We start from the raw sequence: 22,850 nt of genomic DNA on the forward strand, positions 1-22,850 counted from the left end.
GTTAGGTGGGCAGGAAATTCTCATAAAGTTTCAAAACGTTATGAAAAACGTTAATTGAAAGTTTCCTCTCCTAACCTTACCGAGTAAGCCGGACGACTCAAACAGAAAACGGGACAGTATGTCAATTTTGTGAGTCGATTTCATTTCAAATTACGTCTAAATTTGGCCATAGCGCGCATACCGGCCAAAAGTGACGATATTTTTAAGAGGACGGGTTGGGTAGGGATAGAAATGGCAACTTGATTGACTAGGGAGATATGCGTATAACCGCCGACAGGTGTGTGTGTGGGGTGCCACACACGGCCCCTGCCACACACCACCAAGCTATCGTCGCCATTCTTCATATTTATCTCTCCCGGGGCTTAATGGCTGTGTGTGAGAGAGAGAGAGAGAGAGAGTTTGGTGGCCTCTTATCTCAGGAGAAACCTCTCATTTTGCGACTCATTCAATCTCCATCGGCGACTTCCACTGGCAGGTCGTCGCCTCATAAACACTAGCCAGACGCTCACTAATCCAGGCCAGCTTCCAGTTTTATGAGTGAAATGCCACTTTACCCACAACTCATGTTCGAATTTTGTCTCGAACGCCGCTTCCCACTTGCTGTGTTCGAAGTTCCCATCTCTAAATTAGTCACTCCAAGTATTGTAAATGACTTCCAACAGAAATATGTAGCGTCTCCTAGGCTTAATTATACACAAAACGTTATGTATAAAGTTTTAGACATAAAACTTGACTTTGTAAAGTATGGGGGTATTACACGCCACCCCCATACTTTATGTATGGGGGTCGTGCGTATTGGTGTTTACCTGACTCACTATGGCAAGAATGTTCTATTAAGATATCTTCGACATGATATCTTCAACAAGATATCTTAATTTAGATATCTTCAACACGATATCTTAATTAAGATATCTTCAACACGATATCTTAATTAAGATATCTGCTACAAGATATCTTAATTAAGATATCTGTTACAAGATATCTTAATGGATATCAGCACTACAAAGACTCTGCAGGTGGTCAAGGTCAGATAGGACATGACCTCCCCTGGAGAGGGAGCAAGGAAGGGGAAGAGGAGGAGGAGGGAGCAAGGAAGGAGGAGGAGGAGGAAGAGGAATAGGGAATAGGAGTTAAAGGTACATATAGTGAGCATTTTCCTGGGTGTTAAAGTCGCCCCCTTGTACAGGGAGCGACGCCCCCTTGTACAGGGAGCGACGCCCCCTTGTACAGGGAGCGACGCCCCCTTGTACAGGGAGCGACGCCCCCTTGTACAGGGAGCGACGCCCCTTGTACAGGGAGCGACGCCCCTTGTACAGGGAGCGACGCCCCTTGTACAGGGAGCGACGCCCCTTGTACAGGGAGCGACGCCCCTTGTACAGGGAGTGACGCCCCTTGTACAGGGAGCGACGCCCCTTGTACAGGGAGCGACGCCCCCTTGTACAGGGAGTGACGCCCCTTGTACAGGGAGCGACGCCCCCTTGTACAGGGAGCGACGCCCCCTTGTACAGGGAGCGACGCCCCCTTGTACAGGGAGCGACGCCCCTTGTACAGGGAGCGACGCCCCTAGTACAGGGAGCGACGCCCCTTGTTCAGGGAGCGACGCCCCTTGTACAGGGAGCGACTCCCCTTGTACAGGGAGCGACGCCCCCTTGTACAGGGAGCGACGCCCCCTTGTACAGGGAGCGACGCTCTCTTGTACAGGGAGCGACGCCCCTTGTACAGGGAGCGACGCCCCCTTGTACAGGGAGCGACGCTCTCTTGTACAGGGAGCGACGCCCCCTTGTACAGGGAGCGACGCCCCCTTGTACAAGGAGGGACGCCCAACACGACAGGTCGCTGAGTGGGACAGTTGTGTGTACTGTCCAGTAAACAACGGACTTTATAAAAGGATTAAAATTTGATTTTGCTAAAAAATCTCATGTTAGTTTAAGTTCATTAATTCATTAATATATAGACCGTCCAGCCTGTGGTTGGCTCAGATTTGATTTAGAATATTACGTCGATTACTCTGGTCAAACTTAGTTAATTTAGTAATAATCACTTGTCTGCCTAGTTATAGTTAGTAATTTATGACTTGGTTATAGGTGGTAGACGGAGTGGGCTACCCTCAACATGTGGTCGACAATACAACCCGTGCTCACACTAGGCTGGTTAAAGCAGCGGCCGTCCTCACACTAGGCTGGTTAAAGCAGCGGCTGTGCTCACACTAGGCTGGTTAAAGCAGCGGCCATTGTCCCCAGACAACCCATTCTCACACTAGGATCGTTAAAGCGGCGGCCGTCCTCTCCAGACAACCCGTCCTCACACTTGGCTGGTTAAAGCGGCTGACGTCCTCCCCAGATGCATTCATCATTTTTTTACATGCTTTTCATTCAAAACGGGAATTTTCTCAAATATAAATTAATATTATAATATATTAGCATATTGTGCATATATAGGCATAGGTTAGGTTAGGTGTTTAGGTTCTGTTGGCGATTATTTGTATTTGTAGTACGTGGGTGAAGCATTTATAGCGTTGTGATTCCAACAAAATTCGTCAGTGAAGCACTTGTTCCGCAAGTGTTTGAACGTCATCAGTTGTGAGTCGTGTGTAAACCGTTTATCATTCATAATCAGCGGGTTTGGCGGGTGGATGGAATCACTTTTGGGTCATTGTTTGGAGGACGGGCTGGCATTTATAGAGTAGTGGTTCGAACAGCAGCCCGTCCTCCACACAAAGAGGACTTGTGATACTGTGATAGACAAAGAGGAATTATGATACTTATCATATTAAATATATATTTGATTAACTTACTTTGTAATCTGACTTTAATAGTGTTCGCTAGATCTTGGATTTTCTGAGATATTGCAAGCTGGAGTGTGGAGCACCCTGAGCTTACTGACTTGAAGAGTATGAGTACATGCTTACAGCAGCTACAGTTGATACATGCTAAAGTAACATTTGATAACAACTTAAGAGTAACAGACAAGTTCCATTCGTTGTGTTGTATATACTGAGCTAGAATGGGTGGTGGCAGCCCTTTCTGCCTTTCACTTTCTACGCCTCTCCGGGTTCTCAGGCTCTCCCTTTTTCCTCATTCTAAACTTTCCCTTTCACCCCCAACCACTCCTTACTCCTCCCACCTCTCTACCTCTCTCCCACCTCTCTACCTCCCTCCCACCTCTCTACCGCCCTCCCACGTCTCTACCTCCCTCCCACCTCTCTACCTCCCTCCCACCTCTCTACCTCCCTCCCACCTCTCTACCGCCCTCCCACGTCTCTACCTCCCTCCCACGTCTCTACCTCCCTCCCACCTCTCTACCTCCCTCCCACCTCTCTACCTCCCTCCCACCTCTCTACCTCCCTCCCACCTCTCTACCTCCCTCCCACGTCTCTACCTCCCTCCCACGTCTCTACCTCCCTCCCACCTCTCTACCTCCCTCCCACGTCTCTACCTCCCTCCCACGTCTCTACCTCCCTCCCACGTCTCTACCTCCCTCCCACGTCTCTACCTCCCTCCCACCTGTTTACCTCCCTCACCCCAAACCCTCACTGATTACTTCATTATTCATCTCTTTTATATTCCGAGCCGTTACAATGATGACAGCGGTGTTGAACAATGTTTACCGTAGCTGGTGTTAACATTGTTCAGTCCCACGTGTCCTTAGCCGCTCAGGCGCTATCAGGGAGATCTTGACACGTGTTTAATATTTAGCGATTTAGCGAGTTTTTTCAGGTTAGGAGATAGTGATTCTCTAGCGATGTGTTTTCGTGATTTTTGGGAGTTTTTGTGAAGTTCAGAGAATGTTCACCAGAACTTGCATGGTGTGTAGTGAGATTTATGTTAGTGGTAATATCTGGCGATTAACTTAGCAGTTAAGTGGAGGACAGGTGAGTGTGACAGGTGAGTGTGACAGGTGAGTGTGACAGGTGAGTGTGACAGGTGACCCACAGGTCCCAGGGGGGACACCCAGCCCCAAGAGTGTTGTAACACTTATATGCTCTCCTTACTGTATTAACCTGCAATGTTAAATGGGATTGTTGTATTGTGAGTTGTGTATTTGTACTCACTGAATGTGTGCGCCCCTTGAGGGACTTGAAGTAGAGGGGGGGGGGGGGGTAGGGTAGAAATAGCCTAAGTTACTCTATCCCTTTCAGATGTATTTATTTCTTGTCTCAATAAAAACATACTTGAACTTGAGGTGTGGTGTGACAGGTGTGGAGTAGTTATTAAGTAGTTTTAAGTGGTGGTTCTTGTTCAGGTTATCGCGGTCGACTGATTTACTCCAATTGAACGGAATGACCCGAGTTGTACTGTATTGTACACCGCACTTATGGGGACCAGTTCCCTCCTACTCCTCCTCCTTCCTCCTCCTCCTCCTCCTCTTCTCCTCATTCTTCCTCCTTATTCCTCCTCCTCCTCCTCATTCTTCCTCCCTCCTCCTCCTCCTCCTCCTAGAAACTAAGGTGTATTACCGACTCATTTACAGATTAAACTTTTATCTGTTTATAAATTTGAACCAACAATATTCAATTAATTCTTTAAGAGCTAATTAGCTTCATTTAATCTTATAAATAATAAGAAGTAACATGAGACAACTTTAGCTTGGTTGCGGGCCCACACCTGTGGGTGTGGGGCCACGCCGCCAGCCTGTGGTGTGTGGGCCCCACGCCGCCCAGCCAGTGGGTGTGGGCCCCACGCCGCCCAGCCTGTGGGTGTGGGGCCACGCCGCCCAGCCTGTGGGTGTGGGGCCACGCCGCCCAGCCTGTGGGTGTGGGCCCCACGCCGCCCAGCCAGTTGGGTGTGGGCCCACGCCGCCCAGCCAGTGGGTGTGGGCCCCACGCCGCCCAGCCTGCGGGTGTGGGCCCCACGCCGCCCCAGCCTGTGGGTGTGGGCGTCGCTTCACTAGCACTACCCACTTAGAAATTACCTATTAATTTCCCAAATGTGAAACAGAAACTCCACCGACCTACCCAATCCCGCCCACTTACTCCACCCCCCCCCCCCCCCCACCACCCCTCCCCCACACTGTGGTGGTGGAGTGGGCGAGGCCCCACCAACACGTCCACAGTGAGTGACCACCACCACCCACCACCTCGCTTCATGTGCTATAAATTACCTACCACCATTATCAACCATTTTTTCCCTCTGGTGGCCGGTCTTGACTCGTTGGTCGACAGAAGCTCAGATGCTGGAATCGATTATTCTGAATAAAAATTAAGAGGTATTAACCCCCGGATTTAAAATGCTCACGTGATTGGAAGGGTGGCCCGTGATTGGAAGGGTATTCAGGCAGTTGATGGGCTGATCATTACTACCACTTCAGTGTCAAGATTCTTTTATCGTTGAGATTTATAAATATATTTGTCGGATGTGGAAGATATTGAGCGATACAACACGGGGAAAAATGGGCGCGAGCGTGGACATGGACGCCTGAGGCCCGGCCGACTGACGGTATCTATATTGTGTAAACAATTTTGAGTCGCCGTGACGGAAGATAAACAAATAGATGCTTTGTTAGGGCTGTGGCGACGCTTTGTTTGTTTGTTAAATATTCTTAGTGTTGGTTGAGCTGTTGGGGTGATTTGTTATACACTCTGGGTGCCGGGGTGAGTTATACACTCTGGGTGCTGGGGTGAGTTGTTATACACTCTGGGTGCTGGAGGTGAGTTATACACTCTGGGTGTTGGGGTGAGTTGTTATACACTCTGGGTGCTGGAGGTGAGTTATACACTCTGGGTGTTGGGGTGAGTTATACTCTCTGGGTGCTGGGTGAGTTGTTATACACTCTGGGTGTTGGGGTGAGTTATACACTCTGGGTGTTGGGGTGAGTTATACACTCTGGGTGTTGGGGTGAGTTATACACTCTGGGTGTTGGGGTGAATTGTTATACACTCTGGGTGTTGGAGTGAGTTGTTATACACTCTGGGTGCCGGGGTGAGTTGTTATACACTCTGGGTGCCGGGGTGAGTTGTTATACTCTCTGGGTGCTGGGGTGAGTTATACACTCTGGGTGTTGGAGTGAGTTGTTATACACTCTGGGTGTTGGGGTGAGTTATACACTCTGGGTGTTGGGGTGAGTTATACACTTCTGGGTGCTGGGTGAGTTGTATACACTCTGGGTGCTGGGGTGAGTTGTTATACACTCTGGGTGCTGGGGTGAGTTGTTATACACTCTGGGTGTTGGAGTGAGTTATACACTCTGGGTGTTGGGGTGAGTTATACACTCTGGGTGCTGGGTGAGTTGTTATACACTCTGGGTGTTGGGGTGAGTTATACACTCTGGGTGTTGGGGTGAGTTATACACTCTGGGTGCTGGGTGAGTTGTTATACACTCTGGGTGTTGGGGTGAGTTATACACTCTGGGTGCTGGGTGAGTTGTTATACACTCTGGGTGCTGGGTGAGTTGTTATACACTCTGGGTGCTGGGGTGAGTTGTTATACACTCTGGGTGTTGGGGTGAATTGTTATACACTCTGGGTGTTGGAGTGAGTTGTTATACACTCTGGGTGCTGGGGTGAGTTGTTATACACTCTGGGTGTTGGGGTGAATTGTTATACACTCTGGGTGCTGGGTGAGTTGTTATACACTCTGGGTGCCGGGGTGAGTTATACACTCTGGGTGTTGGGGTGAGTTGTTATACACTCTGGGTGTTGGGGTGAGTTATACACTCTGGGTGCCGGGGTGAGTTATACACTCTGGGTGCTGGCGTGAGTTATACACTCTGGGTGCTGGGTGAGTTGTTATACACTCTGGGTGCCGGGGTGAGTTATACACTCTGGGTGCTGGGTGAGTTGTTATACACTCTGGGTGCCGGGGTGAGTTATACACTCTGGGTGCTGGGTGAGTGGTTATACACTCTGGGTGCCGGGGTGAGTCATACACTCTGGGTGCCGGGGTGAGTCATACACTCTGGGTGCCGGGGTGAGTCATACACTCTGGGTGCCGGGGTGAGTCATACACTCTGGGTGCCGGGGTGAGTTATACACTCTGGGTGTCTGGGTGAGTCATACACTCTGGGTGCCGGGGTGAGTCATACACTCTGGGTGTCTGGGTGAGTCATACACTCTGGGTGCCGGGGTGTCATACACTCTGGGTGCCGGGGTGAGTTGATAAGTCAACCTGTCCTCCTACAAAGAACGTCGCATTTCGATCGTATGCGTTACAAAAGGCCAAAAATTGTCGTACTAGAAAATGGAAGCAGCTGGCGAAAGTGACGTGGTGTCCCGTTTTCTGTTTTGGGTCCTCTGGTAGGTTAGGAGAGGGCACGTTAAATTGACCGCTTTCTTGACGTTGGGATACTTTAGGAGGACTGGTTGGGACGTCTTGGTGTGTTTGGGTGCCCGTGTTGTGCCTGTTCTGTCGACTCACCGGCCTCCGAGATCAAGGCGCCTGTTGTGGTGCTCGGTCGAGGCAGTTGACAACCAATACTTCAAGATCAAATCAGCGTCAGCCCCTCGCCCTGCACCTGCACCCATGATACCTAGTACATGGCCCAGTGCGTGTATATATATATATATATATATATATATATATATATATATATATATATATATATATATATATATATATATATATATATATATATATATATATGTCGTACCTAATAGCCAGAACGCACTTCTCAGCCTACTATGCAAGGCCCGACTTGCCTAATAAGCCAAGTTTTCATGAATTAATTGTTTTTCGGCTACCTAACCTACCTAACCTAACCTAACCTAACCTAACCTATAAAGATTGGTTAGGTTAGGTTAAGTAGGGTTGGTTAGGTTCGGTCATATATCTACGTTAATTTTTACTCCAATAAAAAAAAGTTGACCTCATACATAATGAAATGGGTAGCTTTATCATTTCAAAAGAAAAAAATTAGAGAAAAAATATTAATTCAGGAAAACTTGGCTTATTAGGCAAATTGGGCCTTGCATAGTAGGCCAAAAAGTGCGTTCTGGCTATTAGGTTCGACATATATATATATATATATATATATATATATATATATATATATATATATATATATATATATATATATATATATATATATATATATATATATATATATATATATACACACACGAAAGGGGTACCACCTCTGGTGCAATTGTAGGGACCCATGGCCTCAAAGAAGGGAACACAGAGCATTCAGAGAAAAACCTTGCCATTTAACTCTGAATACGTATGAGTGTTCGCTTCTCCTACCACCCCCCCTTTTTTATGGTGTACACTTTATTATACAAGGTTATACAGTTACATATGTGATTGTTTACAAAAAGATAACATTAGAGGAAATAAAGGAAAGTTTGTTTCCTAGAGGTTGCATATTTCTTCGAACTCCTCCGACGCCGGGCAGGAACCGAGGACGCAGCGGGCATTCCCCCTCTGGATCGCCACACTGAGGCGCTGAAAGAGAAAACTTGCCGCTCTAGGGTCTCTTGTGGTGTCAATGAGCTTGGAACCAAGATCCTTAAGAAACTTTGCACTCTCTCCCCATGGGCCTAGGGTCTCAGAACCTATTGGAACGAAGTTGTACCGGTGATCTATTTCCCGGTGATCTATTTCCCGGTGATCTATTTCCCGGTGATCTATTTCCCGGTGATCTATTTCCCTGTACTTGGTTGACTTGTGTCTTTCTGTGCGTGTGGCCGCGGCTCCTGCTGTGCCGGCAGAGGTTGATGTATGTGGTGGCCAGGGCGGATACACAAGTATAGTCCCACGCCAACTGTCTGCCACCCTTCCACGGACGCAGTGTGATTCCGTCTGGTCGACCAGCAAAGCTAACAGAGTTGTGGTTCAATAGATTGCGGGGCTCTCTCTCTCTCTGCTGGACACTGGGCAGAGGTACAGCTCTGACACCATGGTGTCAAGTACCATGGTGTCAAATACCATGGTGTCAAGTACCATGGTGTCAAGCACCATGGTGTCAATCACCACGGTGTCAAGCACCATGGTGTCAAGCACCACGGTGTCAAGCACCACGGTGTCAAGCACCACGGTGTCAAGCACCACGGTGTCAAGCACCATGGTGTCAAGTACCATGGTGTCAAGTACCATGGTGTCAAGCACCATGGTGTCAAGTACCATGGTGTCAAGCAGCATGTCGACTGTCAACTGATCTAGGAGTCATGATTAGGTTCGGTTAGTTTCCGTAGGAATTTAAAACAAAAAACCTGCATTAGTACACAAAACAGAGGGAATATCGTACCAGGATTATACCAGGGAATATCGTACCAGGATTATACCAGGGAATATCGTACCAGGATTATACCAGGGAATATCGTACCAGGATTATACCAGGGAATATCGTACCAGGATTATACCAGGGAATATCGTACCAGGATTATACCAGGGAATATCGTACCAGGATTATACCAGGGAATATCGTACCAGGATTATACCAGGGAATATCGTACCAGGATTATACCAGGGAATATCGTACCAGGATTATACCAGGGAATATCGTACCAGGATTATACCAGGGAATATCGTACCAGGATTATACCAGGGAATATCGTACCAGGATTATACCAGGGAATATCGTACCAGGATTATACCAGGGAATATCGTACCAGGATTATACCAGGGAATATCGTACCAGGATTATACCAGGGAATATCGTACCAGGATTATACCAGGGAATATCGTACCAGGATTATACCAGGGAATATCGTACCAGGATTATACCAGGGAATATCGTACCAGGATTATACCAGGGAATATCGTACCAGGATTATACCAGGGAATATCGTACCAGGATTATACCAGGGAATATCGTACCAGGATTATACCAGGGAATATCGTACCAGGATTATACCAGGGAATATCGTACCAGGATTATACCAGGGAATATCGTACCAGGATTATACCAGGGAATATCGTACCAGGATTATACCAGGGAATATCGTACCAGGATTATACCAGGGAATATCGTACCAGGATTAATATCCACAGTCGCTGGCAAAAGGTCTAACTTCAAATCAAATATTTAAAGTAGAGTAATTTAGATTTTTATTTTGAGGCCATTGTGAGTATCAGTTTGATTGGCAAGAGTGAATAGAGAAGCACTTAGCAGGTCTTTGAAGGGTGCTGGCGGTCCTGTAGGACCACGCCAGAGCCAGTTAATAAGACCTTTCTCGACCCTTGAAGCCCAATCAGTTCCCCTAGACCTAATCCCCGTAGCTGGCACAACGGTGGAAAGTGCGCACTGGTTCACTTCAGACCCCAGTTCGATACATGTCAGAATTTCAATACTAATGTTGCCCTCAACTTTATCTGTAGACCTTCCACGAATACCCATGTATACCCCTCCCCCCTATGTATACTCATGTATACTCCTCATGTCATCGCCCTCTCAACACCACTTGAAGACGCAGGAGAGTGGGTCTCCTAATATCTTTTAGAATAAGAAAGTTGAGCAATTAACAAGCCTTATGAAATGAGTTTACTGTTGAGGGATACATATGATGTATACGCTCGGGATACAGCTGTATCCCTACGCTTTAATGGATAGTCGCTGTTAATTCCAACATTTCTCTGTAATACTATGATCCACTGAGCTATTGGAACTTGTCCGTCCGTTCTCAAGACCTCGAGCCGATACAGAGTACAACACTCCCCAATAGGAAGAAAACCCGCTGGGTATTAGTGGTTTCTGGACGTTGAACGTATTAATTTCCTCTCCAATCAGAGCTAATTGTTTGAGCAGGTGTTTAGGTAGTTTGAGTAGGTGTTTAGGTTGTTTGAGCAGGTGTTTAGGTTGTTTGAGCAGGTGTTTAGGTAGTTTGAACAGGTGTTTAGGTAGTTTGAGCAGGTGTTTACATTGTTTGAGCAGGTGTTTAGGTTGTTTGAGCAGGTGTTTAGGTTGTTTGAGCAGGTGTTTAGGTAGTTTGAACAGGTGTTTAGGTAGTTTGAGCAGGTGTTTACATTGTTTGAACAGGTGTTTAGGTAGTTTGAGCAGGTGTTTACATTGTTTGAGCAGGTGTTTAGGTTGTTTGAGCAGGTGTTTAGGTTGTTTGAGCAGGTGTTTAGGTTGTTTGAGCAGGTGTTTAGGTTGTTTGAGCAAGTGTTTAGGTTGTTTGAGCAGGTGTTTAGGTTGTTTGAGCAGGTGTTTACATTGTTTGAGCAGGTGTTTAGGTTGTTTGAGCAGGTGTTTAGGTAGTTTGAACAGGTGTTTAGGTAGTTTGAGCAGGTGTTTACATTGTTTGAGCAGGTGTTTAGGTTGTTTGAGCAGGTGTTTAGGTTGTTTGAGCAGGTGTTTACATTGTTTGAGCAGGTGTTTAGGTTGTTTGAGCAGGTGTTTAGGTTGTTTGAGCAGGTGTTTAGGTTGTTTGAGCAGGTGTTTACATTGTTTGAGCAGGTGTTTAGGTTGTTTGAGCAGGTGTTTAGGTTTGAGCAGGTGTTTAGATTACTTGAACAGGTGTTTAGATTACTTGAACAGGTGTTTAGGTTGTTTGAGCAGGTGTTTAGGTTGTTTGAGCAGGTGTTTAGGTTGTTTGAGCAGGTGTTTAGGTTGTTTGAGCAAGTGTTTAGGTTGTTTGAGCAGGTGTTTAGGTTGTTTGAGCAGGTGTTTAGGTTGTTTGAGCAGGTGTTTAGATTATTTGAGCAGGTGTTTAGGTTGTTTGAGCAGGTGTTTAGGTTGTTTGAGCAGGTGTTTACATTGTTTGAGCAGGTGTTTAGGTTGTTTAAGCAGGTGTTTAGGTGTGATTGACAATTGTACCCCGACTTATTGAACTGGTCAGTGTTATCATAGTGGTTTCCTACCTTGAGGTGCTTCCGGGGCTTAGTGTCCCCGCGGCCCGGTCGTCGACCAGGCCTCCTGGTTGCTGGACTGATCAACCAGGCTGTTAGACGCGGCTGCTCGCAGCCTGACGTATGAGTCACAGCCTGGTTGATCAGGTATCCTTTGGAGGTGCTTATCCAGTTCTCTCTTGAACACTGAGGGGTTTGCCAGTTATGCCCCTTATGTGTAGTGGAAGCGTGTTGAACAGTCTCGGGCCTCTGATGTTGATAGTTCTCTCTTGAACACTGTGAGGGGTCGGCCAATTATGCCCCTTATGTGTAGTGGAAGCGTGTTGAACAGTCTCGGGCCTCTGATGTTGATAGTTCTCTCTTGAACACTGTGAGGGGTCGGCCAGTTATGTCCCTTATGTGTAGTAGAAGCGTGTTGAACAGTCTCGGGCTTCTGATGTTGATAGTTCTCTCTTGAACACTGTGAGGGGTCGGCAAGTTATGCCCCTTATGTGTAGTGGAAGCGTGTTGAACAGTCTCGGGCCTCTGATGTTGATAGTTCTCTCTTGAACACTGTGAGGGGTCGGCCAATTATGCCCCTTATGTGTAGTGGAAGCGTGTTGAACAGTCTCGGGCCTCTGATGTTGATAGTTCTCTCTTGAACACTGTGAGGGGTCGGCCAGTTATGTCCCTTATGTGTAGTAGAAGCGTGTTGAACAGTCTCGGGCTTCTAATGTTGATAGTTCTCTCTTGAACACTGTGAGGGGTCGGCCAGTTATGTCCCTTATGTGTAGTGGAAGCGTGTTGAACAGTCTCGGGCCTCTGATGTTGATAGTTCTCTCTTGAACACTGTGAGGGGTCGGCCAGTTATGCCCCTTATGTGTAGTGGAAGCGTGTTGAACAGTCTCGGGCCTCTGATGTTGACAGAGTTCTCTCTCAGAGTACCTGTTGCGCCTCTGCTTTTCAACGGGGGTATTCTGCACATCCTGCCATGTCTTCTGGTCTCGTGTGATGTTATTTCTGTGTGCAGGTTTGGGACCAGCCCCTAAATTATTTTCCACGTGTAAATTATTATGTATCTCTCCCGCCTGCGCTCAAGGGAGTACAGATTTAGGCTCTTTAGTCGGTCCCAGTAATTTAGATGTTTTACTGAGTGGATTCTAGCAGTAAAGGATCTCTGCACACTCTCCAGGTCAGCAATTTCTCCAGCTATTGAAAGGGGCTGTCATTGTGCAGCAGTACTCCACTCTAGAGAGCACTAAGCGTTTTGAAAGAGTAGTCATCATCGTATAGGCATCTCTAGTGTGAAAAGTTCTTGTTATCCAACCTGTCATTTTTCTTGCAGTTGTGACGGCTACTTTATTGTGTTCTTTAAAGGTAAGGTCTTCCGACATGAGTACACCCAGATCCTTTACATTGCCTTTTCGTTCTATGTTATGATTTGCCTGAGTTTTGTACGTGGTTTCTGTTTTTATATTTTCAATTTTTCCATAGTGCATGAGCTGGAACTTATCCTCGGCTACGTCCTCGGCTTATCCTAGGCCAGTGGGCTACGTCTGTGGGACACTTTCTCTATACGTTGGAGTCTCAAGGAGGGAATGACTTGTTTGTCACCTCGGGAAATGGTTTGAATGGGATACGAACCGAAGTTGTCGCAAAGATGTTGCCATCTAAGACGAGGTAGAGGGAGGGAGGAGAGGGAGGTATGAGGCAACAGAGAAATTGTCTACTTTTTGCCAGTGAAGAGAGTAACGGGTGATGGGTAGGGGGATTAGGGGAGGGTGATGGGTAGGGGGATTAGGGGAGGGTGATGGGTAAGTAGGAGCGGTTAGTGTGTGCAGTTGTGTAAGTGTGGACAGGTTGGCGGCCCTGTTGTCGCCCTTCCCTATCATGCGCGGCCAGGCGCGGGGTGGGCCAGGAGCGAGGTGGGCCAGGCGCGGGGTGGGCCAGGCGCGGGGTGGGCCAGGAGCGAGGTGGGCCAGGCGCGGGGTGGGCCAGGCGCGGTATACTAGCCAGAGAACAAACAAAACGGCTCCTTTACATATTGGTCTTACCTAACGCTGACGTTAGACATTTTCTCAAATATAAATTAATATTGTTGACCAGACCACACACTAGAAGGTGAAGGGACGACGACGTTTCGGTCCGTCCTGGACCATTCTCAAGTCGATGGATGTACTCTAGACTTGAGAATGGTCCAGGACGGACCGAAACGTCGTCGTCCCTTCACCTTCTAGTGTGTGGTCTGGTCAACATACTTTAGCCACGTTATTGTAACTCATCGCCTGCATAAATTAATATTATAATATATTAGCATATTGTGCACATTTAGGCACTGGTTAGGTTAGGTTAGGTTAGGTTAGGTTAGGTTAGGTTAGGTTAGGTGTTTAGGTTCTGTTCTTCATTATGTGTAGAACGCGGGTGAAGCATTTACAGCGGTGTGGTTCGAACAAAAGCCGTCAGTGAAGCACTGGTTCCGGAAGTGTTCGAAGGTCATGATTGTGAGTCGTGTGTAAACCGTTTTTCATTCATAAACAGCTGAGGTTGGCGGATGGATGGAATGGATTGTGGCCTTTGTTTATGAGAACGGGCTCGATTGACAGTCTGTCCACCCAGTCGTCGAAGCATTTATCGAATAATGCTTCGCTGACGTCCTCTGTTCGAATCTCACCTCCATAATTGCTTTACCCGCGTACTACAAATACAGATAATCGCCAAGACAACCTAAACACCTAACCTAACCAATACTTAAATATGCACAACATGTTAATATATAATAATAATCATTTATATTTGAGAAAATTCCTTTTTTGAATGAACAGCATGTAAAAATTGTTGTATGCGTCCGTGGGGTCGACCGCTGGATGTAATGGACTTGGTCCGAGGACGGGTTGGGGTGGAGCGTGGCGTTGAAAACACTTCATATACGCCGTTGGAGTCACCATTGGGCTCACCCGGTGTTCCATCTGAATGAACTGTGGGAAAGACTTTCGTAACATGTTACGTAATACGTTAAAACTGGAAGATAAATGTGTGTGTTTTATTCCACTTGCGTATGTCGCCACCATGTTCGAGCCCCCAGGCTTCACGGGTATCGAACTGAGTCTCCTCGACTGTCGGCCAACTCTTGTTTGCAGTGATATATGGGCAGGCTGGATGGTTGGCCGTTGTGTTGTGTCAGTAAACAGTAGCAGAGGATATTGTCATTATGGGGCGCTACACACTGCACGATAGCCATCAAAGGTAAACACACATGATCAAAACCCGCCTTCCCTTGACGGTCGATGGCAGCTACAAAAGGGACTATTTAGTGCTGCTTGTGGCACGTGCAGGAGCACCGGTGTGCAGGTTGGGGGGGGGGGGAGCGGGAGTAACGGAGGTGTTTAGCAACATTTCAACATTGGGCGGAGTGTTGGCATGTGAACACCTGAACATTCCTCGCGGGACCACAAACACTGTCCTCCCACATGAGGCGTCTCAGACTCTCACACATTGTTCATGATCTCCCTTTTCTCCTGTAGGTCTCCTGGTGGCGGGACTCCTCAGTCCTGCTGCCATTCATCATTCATTCATCAGCCATTCATCGACGGCATTCATCAATTTTAATATGCTACTTGTTCAGTAGCACTGAACGACTTAACTGCGTTGTTCAACTAACGCGACTCTAGTTCTTGAAAAGTGATTTTTTCCCCTACATTTCACTACAATCCATTAATTGGATTGTAGTTGCAACTATGGAGGCTTGTCCACGACACACCTGCCTGTGGTCCCCTTGTCCACGACACACCTGCCTGTGGTCTCCTGTCCACGACACACCTGCCTGTGGTCCCCTGTCCACGACACACCTGCCTGTGGTCCCCTGTCCACGACACACCTGCCTGTGGTCCCCTTGTCCACGACACACCTGCCTGTGGTCTCCTGTCCACGACACACCTGCCTGTGGTCCCCTGTCCACGACACACCTGCCTGTGGTCCCCTGTCCACGACACACCTGCCTGTGGTCCCCTGTCCACGACACACCTGCCTGTGGTCCCCTGTCCACGACACACCTGCCTGTGGTCCCCTGTCCACGACACACCTGCCTGTGGTCCCCTGTCCACGACACACCTGCCTGTGGTCCCCTGTCCACGACACACCTGCCTGTGGTCCCCTGTCCACGACACACCTGCCTGTGGTCCCCTGTCCACGACACACCTGCCTGTGGTCCCCTGTCCACGACACACCTGCCTGTGGTCCCCTGTCCACGACACACCTGCCTGTGGTCCCCTGTCCACGACACACCTGACTGCGGCCACTGTCCACGACACACCTGACTGCGGCCACTGTCCACGGTACACCTGACTGCGGCCACTGTCCACGGTACACCTGACTGCGGCCACTGTCCACGACACACCTGACTGCGGCCACTGTCCACGGTACACCTGGCTGCGGCCACTGTCCACGACACACCTGACTGCGGCCACTGTCCACGACACACCTGACTGCGGCCACTGTCCACGACACACCTGACTGCGGCCACTGTCCACGACACACCTGACTGCGGCCACTGTCCACGACACAGATGACTGCGGCCACTGTCCACGACACACCTGACTGCGGCCACTGTCCACGACACACCTGACTGCGGCCACTGTCCACGGTACACCTGACTGCGGCCACTGTCCACGACACACCTGACTGCGGCCACTGTCCACGACACACCTGACTGCGGCCACTGTCCACGACACACCTGACTGCGGCCACTGTCCACGACACACCTGACTGCGGCCACTGTCCACGACACACCTGACTGCGGCCACTGTCCACGACACACCTGACTGCGGCCACTGTCCACGACACACCTGACTGCGGCCACTGTCCACGACACACCTGACTGCGGCCACTGTCCACGACACACCTGACTGTTGGCTGTTCGCCCCAAAGGTGAATCGCATATATTCATAAAGCATCCAACTTTCTTAATATTTAAAATGAGTCAAAATAGTAGTCATGTGCTCCACACCCACCCAACCCGAGGTGGCCACACCTCGGGTACACTGTGGGCCACACCTCGGGTACACTGTGGACCACACCTCGGGTACACTGTGGGACCACACCTCGGGTACACTGATGGGCCACACCTCGGGTACACTGAGGGACCACACCTCGGGTACACTGAGGGACCACACCTCGGGTACACTGTGGGACCACACCTCGGGTACACTGTGGGCCACACCTCGGGTACACTGGGAGCCACACCTCGGGTACACTGTGGGCCACACCTCGGGTACACTGTGGGCCACACCTCGGGTACACTGGGGGCCACACCTCGGGTACACTGTGGGCCACACCTCGGGTACACTGGGGGCCACACCTCGGGTACACTGTGGGCCACACCTCGGGTACACTGTGGGCCACACCTCGGGTACACTGTAGGGCCACACCTCGGGTACACTGGGGGCCACACCTCGGGTACACTGGGGGCCACACCTCGGGTACACTGTGGGACCACACCTCGGGTACACTGTGGGCCACACCTCGGGTACACTGATGGGCCACACCTCGGGTACACTGAGGGCCACACCTCGGGTACACTGAGGGCCACACCTCGGGTACACTGAGGGACCACACCTCGGGTACACTGAGGGCCACACCTCGGGTACACTGGGGGCCACACCTCGGGTACACTGAGGGCCACACCTCGGGTACACTGAGGGCCACACCTCGGGTACACTGAGGGCCACACCTCGGGTACACTGAGGGCCACACCTCGGGTACACTGGGGGGCCACACCTCGGGATACACTGAGGGCCACACCTCGGGTACACTGAGGGCCACACCTCGGGTACACTGAGGGCCACACCTCGGGTACACTGAGGGCCACACCTCGGGTACACTGAGGGCCACACCTCGGGTACACTGAGGGCCACACCTCGGGTACACTGAGGGCCACACCTCGGGTACACTGAGGGCCACACCTCGGGTACACTGAGGGGCCACACCTCGGGTACACTGAGGGGCCACACCTCGGGTACACTGAGGGCCACACCTCGGGTACACTGAGGGCCACACCTCGGGTACACTGTGGGCCACACCTCGGGTACACTGTGGGCCACACCTCGGGTACACTGTGGGACACACCTCGGGTACACTGTGGGACACACCTCGGGTACACTGTGGGCCACACCTCGGGTACACTGTGGGCCACACCTCGGGTACACTGTGGGCCACACCTCGGGTACACTGTGGGCCACACCTCGGGTACACTGGGGGCCACACCTCGGGTACACTGTGGGCCACACCTCGGGTACACTGGGGGCCACACCTCGGGTACACTGGGGGCCACACCTCGGGTACACTGGGGGCCACACCTCGGGTACACTGAGGGCCACACCTCGGGTACACTGAGGGCCACACCTCGGGTACACTGGGGGCCACACCTCGGGTACACTGGGGGCCACACCTCGGGTACACTGGGGGCCACACCTCGGGTACACTGTGGGCCACACCTCGGGTACACTGTGGGCCACACCTCGGGTACACTGTGGGCCACACCTCGGGTACACTGGGGGCCACACCTCGGGTACACTGGGGGCCACACCTCGGGTACACTGGGGGCCACACCTCGGGTACACTGTGGGCCACACCTCGGGTACACTGTGGGCCACACCTCGGGTACACAGTGGGCCACACCTCGGGTACACTGGGGGCCACACCTCGGGTACACTGGGGGCCACACCTCGGGTACACTGGGGGCCACACCTCGGGTACACTGAGGGCCTACACCTCGGGTACACTGTGGGCCACACCTCGGGTACACTGTGGGCCACACCTCGGGTACACTGGGGCCACAGAAGCAGACTCTACTATTTGTTGCAACAATAAGTTTCTTTTTCTAAGGTATGACACATTACGATGCATCATGACACAAGATATGGGGGGGTGGTGGTGCTGGTAGGGGGGTGCGGGTGGGGGAGGTGGTGAGGGGTGGGGGAGGTGGTGCTGGTGGGGGAGGTGGTCGTGGTAGTACGGGTTCAGCCCGTCCTCGAAAAAAATTATGTACTGTTCCTAGCAGTCAGGAATTGTACTTATTTTCACTTAGTATTAAACCGCACTGTCAAATATATTGTGAATATTTGAGTTTACCTGAAAAACTGAATAGAAAACCACGACCTAACCTAACCTTCTTAGTGTTTGAGGATAAGCATTTTATTGCTTCTTAATTACAATTAGTACTTAACCTATTGATATATTGATATTACAGTTTTATAAAACTAATAAAACAAAGCTAAAATATTTCAATAAATTGTGTGGTTGAGGTCGTGGGGGATGTACTTACCTAACAGTGCATACCAATCAGTGTCTTGGAGGAAATGGGGGACTTAGTACTCACCTAGTTGTGCTTAACGGGGGTTGAGCTCTGGCTCTTTGGTCCCGCCTCTCAACTGTCAATCAACTGGTGTACAGGTTCCTGAGCCTACTGGGCTCTATCATATCTACATTTGAAACTGTGTATGGAGTCAGCCTCCACCACATCACTGCCTAGTGCATTCCATCTGTTAACTACTCTGACACTGAAAAAGTTCTTTCTAACGTCTCTGTGGCTCATGTGGGTACTCAGTTTCCACCTGTGTCCCCTTGTTCGCGTTTCACCCGTGTTAAACAGTTTATCTTTGTCAACCTTGTCTATTCCTCATAAAATTTTGTAGGTATTGATCATGTCTCCCCGAGATCTCCTATTTTCCAGTGACATTAGGTGCATTTCCCGCAGCCTTTCCTCATAACTCATGCCTCTTAGTTCTGGGACTAGCCTAGTGGCATACCTCTGAACATTTTCCAGCTTAGTCCTGTGCTTGACAAGGTGCGGGCTCCATGCTGGGCTTGACAAGGTACTTGACTAGGTCTTTCTGCCTCGTCGACCAGCCTTGTTGCACCTGTTGCACTTCACCTTAAGTAATTTGACGTTCAAATCTGACCTTAAAGAGGTGGCTTCCACAACTTTTTTTCAGTGCATTCTACTTGTTAACTCCCATCCAAGCTATGAGTACTTGTGTGTGTCCAGCTCCCACCTGTGTCCTGGTGTCCTACTTCTCCTAGTCTGAAAAGACTATCCTTGTCCACCTTAGCTATTCCCCTCTAGTATCATGTATGTTGTGATCATATTCCCCTCTGTTCTAGTGTCGTGAAATTTAGTTCCATAAGTGTATCTTCGTAGCTCAGGCCTCTCAGCTCTGGCACCAGTCTTGGTACAAACCTGTGTACTTTTTCAACGTAGGCTTTATGCTTTACAAGATAGAATGCCTCGCTGCTGTCAGGGACAGGGTACTAATGAAGTGAAATGACCGCCATTTTGAAAAGTGGGGGGGAGAGTGAGTTCCATGCTAGTGCTGCGTATTCCAGTCGTAGAGTAGGTGATGGTGATAGGGGAGTGAAGGTGTGGGATATGTGCTAATCCCCCCCCCCTGCTCCCCCACCTGCCCAGATGGTGATAGGGGAGTGAAGGTGTGGGATATGTGCTAATCCCCCCCCCCCCCTGCTCCCCCACCTGCCCCAGCTGGGGAATCTTCACATCAGTATTAGGGGTTAAGACTGATCAACACTGTAACCTTGTGACAAGTTCAAGGATTAAGTGTTGAAAGGTCCTCACAGCTTTAGCAACACAAGATTAACACCACTAGCTGGACTTGAGGTGTCAAATTTAGGCCTATAGGCAAGCCCTGGAATAGTTGCAGTAATTTGACTACATAGAGAAAGGTCAAATGACGTCAGTGTTGAACTCTTCGCTTGATACTCACCAGTACTACAGTGGGTGTCAACAGAGAGGCATGATACTCACCAGTACTACAGTGGGTGTCAACAGAGAGGCATGATACTCACCAGTACTACAGTGGGTGTCAACAGAGAGGCATGATACTCACCAGTACTACAGTGGGTGTCAACAGAGAGGCATGATACTCACCAGTACTACAGTGGGTGTCAACAGAGAGGCATGATACTCACCAGTACTACAGTGGGTGTCAACAGAGGCATGATACTCACCAGTACTACAGTGGGTGTCAACAGAGGCATGATACTCACCAGTACTACAGTGGGTGTCAACAGAGAGGCATGATACTCACCAGTACTACAGTGGGTGTCAACAGAGAGGCATGATACTCACCAGTACTACAGTGGGTGTCAACAGAGGCATGATACTCACCAGTACTACAGTGGGTGTCAACAGAGAGGCATGATACTCACCAGTACTACAGTGGGTGTCAACAGAGGCATGATACTCACCAGTACTACAGTGGGTGTCAACAGAGGCATGATACTCACCAGTACTACAGTGGGTGTCAACAGAGAGGTATGATACTCACCAGTACTACAGTGGGTGTCAACAGAGGCATGTTACTCACCAGTACTACAGTGGGTGTCAACAGAGGCATGTTACTCACCAGTACTACAGTGGGTGTCAACAGAGAGGTATGATACTCACCAGTACTACAGTGGGTGTCAACAGAGGCATGATACTCACCAGTACTACAGTGGGTGTCAACAGAGGCATGATACTCACCAGTACTACAGTGGGTGTCAACAGAGAGGCATGATACTCACCAGTACTACAGTGGGTGTCAACAGAGAGGCATGATACTCACCAGTACTACAGTGGGTGTCAACAGAGGCATGATACTCACCAGTACTACAGTGGGTGTCAACAGAGGCATGATACTCACCAGTACTACAGTGGGTGTCAACAGAGAGGCATGATACTCACCAGTACTACAGTGGGTGTCAACAGAGAGGCATGATACTCACCAGTACTACAGTGGGTGTCAACAGAGGCATGATACTCACCAGTACTACAGAGGGTGTCAACAGAGGCATGATACTCACCAGTACTACAGTGGGTGTCAACAGAGGCATGATACTCACCAGTACTACAGTGGGTGTCAACAGAGGCATGATACTCACCAGTACTACAGTGGGTGTCAACAGAGGCATGTTACTCACCAGTACTACAGTGGGTGTCAACAGAGAGGCATGATACCCACCAGTACTACAGTGGGTGTCAACAGAGGCATGATACTCACCAGTACTACAGTGGGTGTCAACAGAGGCATGATACTCACCAGTACTACAGTGGGTGTCAACAGAGAGGCATGATACTCACCAGTACTACAGAGGGTGTCAACAGAGGCATGATACTCACCAGTACTACAGTGGGTGTCAACAGAGGCATGATACTCACCAGTACTACAGTGGGTGTCAACAGAGGCATGATACTCACCAGTACTACAGTGGGTGTCAACAGAGGCATGATACTCACCAGTACTGCAGAGGGTGTCAACAGAGGCATGATACTCACCAGTACTACAGTGGGTGTAAACAGAGAGGCATGTTACTCACCAGTACTACAGTGGGTGTCAACAGAGAGGCATGATACTCACCAGTACTACAGTGGGTGTCAACAGAGGCATGATACTCACTAGTACTACAGTGGGTGTCAACAGAGGCATGATACTCACCAGTACTACAGTGGGTGTAAACAGAGAGGCATGAGACTCACCAGTACTACAGAGGGTGTCAACAGAGAGGCATGATACTCACCAGTACTACAGTGGGTGTAAACAGAGAGGCATGTTACTCACCAGTACTACAGTGGGTGTCAACAGAGGCATGATACTCACTAGTACTACAGTGGGTGTCAACAGAGGCATGATACTCACCAGTACTACAGTGGGTGTAAACAGAGAGGCATGTTACTCACCAGTACTACAGTGGGTGTCAACAGAGAGGCATGTTACTCACCAGTACTACAGTGGGTGTCAACAGAGAGGCATGATACTCACCAGTACTACAGAGGGTGTCAACAGAGAGGCATGATACTCACCAGTACTACAGTGGGTGTCAACAGAGAGGCATGAAGCTGTATGCTTCCCTCTCAGAGAGTGAGGAGTCAGCTGAGAATAGATTAAGCCTTCCTTAACATGTTGGTGGGTGGGAATCACGCTGATAAAGTGCGTAAGCTCTATACTTCTCAGCTTTATAGTGGTGAAGATGGACCCAGACATGGCTTTATGAAGTTATAAACGTCTTTATAGTTGTGATTAAGGAGTCGTGTGTGTGTGTGTGTGATAGATGGTTTTATTCAGAGTTTGGGAAAGTTTGTAATATGTTGTGGTTGGA

At 49.4% G+C, this 22,850-nt stretch overlaps 1 protein-coding gene across 1 annotated transcript; it reads right to left on the bottom strand.

The window, feature by feature from the left end:
* Nucleotides 1-16,660: 16,660 nt before the first annotated feature.
* Nucleotides 16,661-21,109, bottom strand: LOC138367633 (titin-like). The gene is made up of 2 exons (XM_069329358.1): nt 21,080-21,109; nt 16,661-18,523 (listed from the first exon to the last, which is right to left on the bottom strand). Exons 1-2 carry the CDS (start codon nt 21,107-21,109, stop codon nt 16,661-16,663), a joined length of 1,893 nt encoding a protein of 630 aa, XP_069185459.1.
* Nucleotides 21,110-22,850: the final 1,741 nt, after the last annotated feature.

The sequence above is a fragment of the Procambarus clarkii genome, chromosome 22 (genome assembly GCF_040958095.1).
Source record: "Procambarus clarkii isolate CNS0578487 chromosome 22, FALCON_Pclarkii_2.0, whole genome shotgun sequence".
Taxonomy (NCBI): Eukaryota; Metazoa; Arthropoda; class Malacostraca; order Decapoda; family Cambaridae; genus Procambarus; species Procambarus clarkii.